General features: G+C 34.5%; 1 protein-coding gene across 1 annotated transcript; it reads right to left on the reverse strand.

Moving 5' to 3' along the window:
- Window positions 1-414: 414 nt before the first annotated feature.
- LOC149264642 (transcription factor MYB3-like) lies at window positions 415-2,255 on the reverse strand. The gene is made up of 3 exons (XM_089390166.1): window positions 1,810-2,255; window positions 1,586-1,715; window positions 415-1,383 (listed from the first exon to the last, which is right to left on the reverse strand). The coding sequence occupies exons 1-3, from the start codon at window positions 1,940-1,942 to the stop codon at window positions 705-707; spliced, it is 942 nt and encodes a 313-aa protein (XP_089246292.1). The 5' UTR covers window positions 1,943-2,255; the 3' UTR covers window positions 415-704.
- Window positions 2,256-4,219: the final 1,964 nt, after the last annotated feature.

Raw genomic sequence — 4,219 nt, forward strand, 5'->3', positions numbered from 1 at the left:
TATTACTCTATATTTTTTATTTCAATTTTTAAAATTAATATTAGATTATATTAATTTTTGATAATTTTGCTTTCATAATTAATTATAAAATATATCATAATTTAATTTATCTTTTATAACATATTTTTATGTACATGTTTTTGGTTCTATTGAAATACAATAAAACTTAATAAATTATGAAAAAAAAAAACTTATCATGTTACATAAAATTTAATTTTAGTGAAAAAAATAACAATTATAAAAAAAAAAAACTTATCAGGTTACATAAAATTTAATTTTAGTGAAAAAAATAACAATTATTTCTCATAACCACCCTGCATAAACCCAAGTGAACATAAACCAATAAATATATTACACTAAAGAATGAACATAAATCAATAAATATATTACACTAAAATTTTATCTACTAAATGGCTATCGCATGAACGTACGACCTTTCCTTTACAATTTAGTGGTGGACATGCAACGTTAGACCTTTCCTTTACAATTTAGTGGTGGACATGCAACGCTAAACGGTACGCGATAACTTCCTTGTTTTCAGTGGTTTGATTTTCAGTCACACATCATGTGACCTCAATTTGAAATATCATTATATGTCCTCTTGGGTATTTAAGATTCCTTCAAAAGATTGACAAAAACGGAAATTAATTTCTCTGGAAATGCTAATTCATAACATAATGGTACCGCGGAAATGACTAAAATCTCTAGAATCTTTCCATTCCCTGCTCAGCGGCGAACGTAACACTGTTAACGTGCTGCATATCGGTTTCTTCAAAACACACATATTCAATATCATTCGTCTCTGTGCCACCAAATGTAGCAGGTCCACTGTAGAAGTCGTCTACTCCCAAATCGGTTAAAAAGTCGGATTGAGAAGAACATATTTCGGGCAAATCAAATATACTCCCTTCTAATGTAGATGCACGTCCTTCAAAATGATGGGAATGGGGTAATTTCAGGTCCGGTAAATCTGTACCTTCTATTTCGACCAGATTAACATCTGCCACATCGAAGCTCATGCGCTTCGAGTCATTGTTCACAAGTAAGTCGTAAGATGGCTGGGAGGAATTCTTTGTTTCTTTAATATTAGACAATTTGAGGGCAGGATCTGTACAAAGAATTTCACTGCAGCTAGAACCCTTGCTGCTGTTCGGGTTTTCAAGTTCACACTGTCTCACCGCCGTTGTTGCTTTGACGGGGATGGCTCTGTACACATAATTTTGTGGCGAAGCAGGACTATCTGACCTTCTGTTGAGATTATGTTTACTCGATTTAGGTTGGGTTTCGTTGATGGACAGCAGCTTCTTGCAAAGGTGACAGTTCCAGTAGTTCTTGATTTCGTTGTCGGTTCGCCCAGGCAGTCGTCCTGCAATTAGTGACCATCTGCGCGCATACATATAGAATTTTATTCCCGCCTAATGTAACAATAATTCTAAAGTTGGAGTGCCTGTCATGCGGAATCAATGAATATATATATACCGTAAGCTTCTAACCATGTCAATAATTCTAAATATCGACACCCCTACGAGTGCAATCCATGAATTGTAACACATGAATGAATTGAGTTCAGTAATTATCTACATACCGATTGCCAAGAAGGCGATGCAGCCGAACAATGAGATCCTCCTCATCGGGAGAAATGTTTCCCCGTTTAATATCGGGACAAAGATAGTTTATCCAACGTAATCTGCAGCTCTTTCCACACCGCTTAAGACCTGCAAAACAAAATTCTGTAAGCTTAATTTCACTTACCAATACATATTTAAATCTGCATTGAGATACAAGTATGAAAGGTTTATTGAGACTTACCCGCTTTTTCAGGGAGGTGTCTCCATTTGCCATCACCATGAATTCGAATGTATTCGGAGAGAATCGTGTCCTCCTTTTGGGTCCAGGCGCCCCGGTTGAGCCCTTGTTTTGAGCAGCAAGGAGATCTACCCATCTCAGATTTTCCTGTGTAATCTGCAATGACTAACTCGACACTTTGATGATCTACTTTGTCATGAACAAACAGACAGCGCTGATCTCCTCGGAGGGCCGACGGTTATATATAGAAACAGCAATTAGATTCCTCCTGCTCAAAAGATTACTGCTGTAATTCTTTACCGACCGAAAATGACCATGGGACAATCTTATGCCTTTGACTTTTCTGTCATATGCCCAGTAGCAAAATTGTTTGTATGCCATCCGAAAAGAGCAGATTTTTCTGTAATCGTCTAGATCGGGTGTTACAAAATCTACTGCTTTGTACCCCGTAGGTATGAAAAACTTCTGTGCCGTTTCTGTTTATGCAGATATTCGTGAAAAACAGCAGTTCAACTATGTCGGGAGTCTTTTAGTTCGAATATAACATTGCGAATATCATTGACCCGCGTGTCACCGTTGATAGGGATCAGATGATACCTCTGGTCCGCGCAATGCTGAGCTGCCATTGGCGTTGGGATGAAGAAGTGTAAGCACAGCAAACAAATAAATTGCTCACCGTTGGGGGACCTTTCATTGCAGCGGCCGACTGTAAGACGACTTCCCACAAACGATACTGCATGCCTTTCATGTTTAATTTGCCACGGCACGTCTATTTGTTCCGAAAGACACGTGGATTTTGATTTGTGGAGCGATTCTAATTTTTATCGTCAATCCCTGCCATATGGATAGTGATGGATTTACGCGTAAAGACAGAGTTCAGTTAATTTTAAATGAGAGAGATTTTTTGGAATTTTTTTTTTTGTTGGGGGTTTTCTAAGTTTTTCTCGTCGATTTGTTGGAATTTTTTTTGTTGGGTAGGTTTATTTCAAAATTCGAGAGTTCAGACAAACAAAGTTTAGTTAATTTTAAATTCCAGCAGTTTTTAGTGAGATTTTTTGGATTTTTTTGGTGTAGGTTTTTTCTTATAATTCTTTTAAAATTTGATACGGAATTTATTGAAATTGTTGAAATATAATTTCAACTATAGCAAATCGTTTTTCTTTATCTTTGCGACGCAATGAGATCGCAGTAGTTACAACCTGTGTTTTCTGTGATTGCGATGGTGCTATGCGACTTAATCGCAAATTGCATATCTCATTATATGTGTTTTAAGTTTTTCTTAGATGAATGCCAATTGCTACTTGCATATCTCATTATATGTGTTTTAAGTTTGTCTTAGATGAATGCCAATTGCTACTCTGCCATGCGATTCGGTCGCAAATCGCACCAACATAATAATGTTCCATTTTTATTTCCGGAGTTTGTGATTTGCGATGCCATCTAAATGAAGTCAATGGTTATCCCACCAACATAATAATGTTCCATTTTTATTTTTTATTTTTACGGCAGCATGGCAAGTGAAAATGTACGTAGGTCCTTTTGTTTTGGTGTCATATATATGTAATGTTTTTTTTGTATAACCATATGAATTGTAATGCACAGCAGTGCGAAGAAAAAAAAGAACGCAGCTGCGTGATAAAAATTCATGTGTATTTTTCACACAGCAGTGTGTTGATCTCTTTAGTAGAGACAAAAGTATTTTTTGTAATACAGTGTAAATCCTTTTAAAAGGAGAGATAGAGTAATTTTTGTGTGGAACTGAAATTCCTGTGTAATCCCTCTGAGAGAGGAAGAATTAAAGCTTCCCTGTGTTAAAGATCCTGTGTGTAAAAAACAGAGCATTGTTCTCTGTTCTGTGATTTTGTTTTTGGAATTTTACCAGACTAATTCCCAACAGAAATCACTAGCTTCATTGGTAACCCCTAGGCAATAGAAGTGTATTAAAGGTTTTTCAGCCTGCTGAATCCATATATATAGTCTATTTACTAATTTAAATAACACAAATCAAGATTTCAACTCAAATTTTTCGGGTTTGTGCACCTGAAAATTCAAAAAATTGCACTAAAAACAACTCCTTTTAAGTTTACCTAGTTTTTTTCTTCTTATTCTCTTCTTCTTTTGTGATGGTAAATTTTGATTTTTTAAATTTAAAATTATATATATATTTTTCCTTTCCAATAGTTATATTATATTAATTTTATAATTCAAATTTAATATTTTAATATTTTTTAATGAATTTCAATTGTAATTAACTAAAATATATATTTAATACATAAACATCTAATATTTTATAAAAAAATATTGCTAATTTTAATTTTATAAAATTAGATCTATGGGTATTTAATAGAAGGTGATGGGTGTTTTATTAAGATACCTTTTGATATAAAATCATTGATTCAGTTCTCCCATCAAA

The sequence above is a fragment of the Pinus tabuliformis genome, chromosome 6, assembly GCF_031772625.1.
Source record: "Pinus tabuliformis cultivar Carrire ecotype Pingquan chromosome 6, CPIR1, whole genome shotgun sequence".
Lineage (NCBI taxonomy): Eukaryota > Viridiplantae > Streptophyta > Pinopsida > Pinales > Pinaceae > Pinus > Pinus tabuliformis.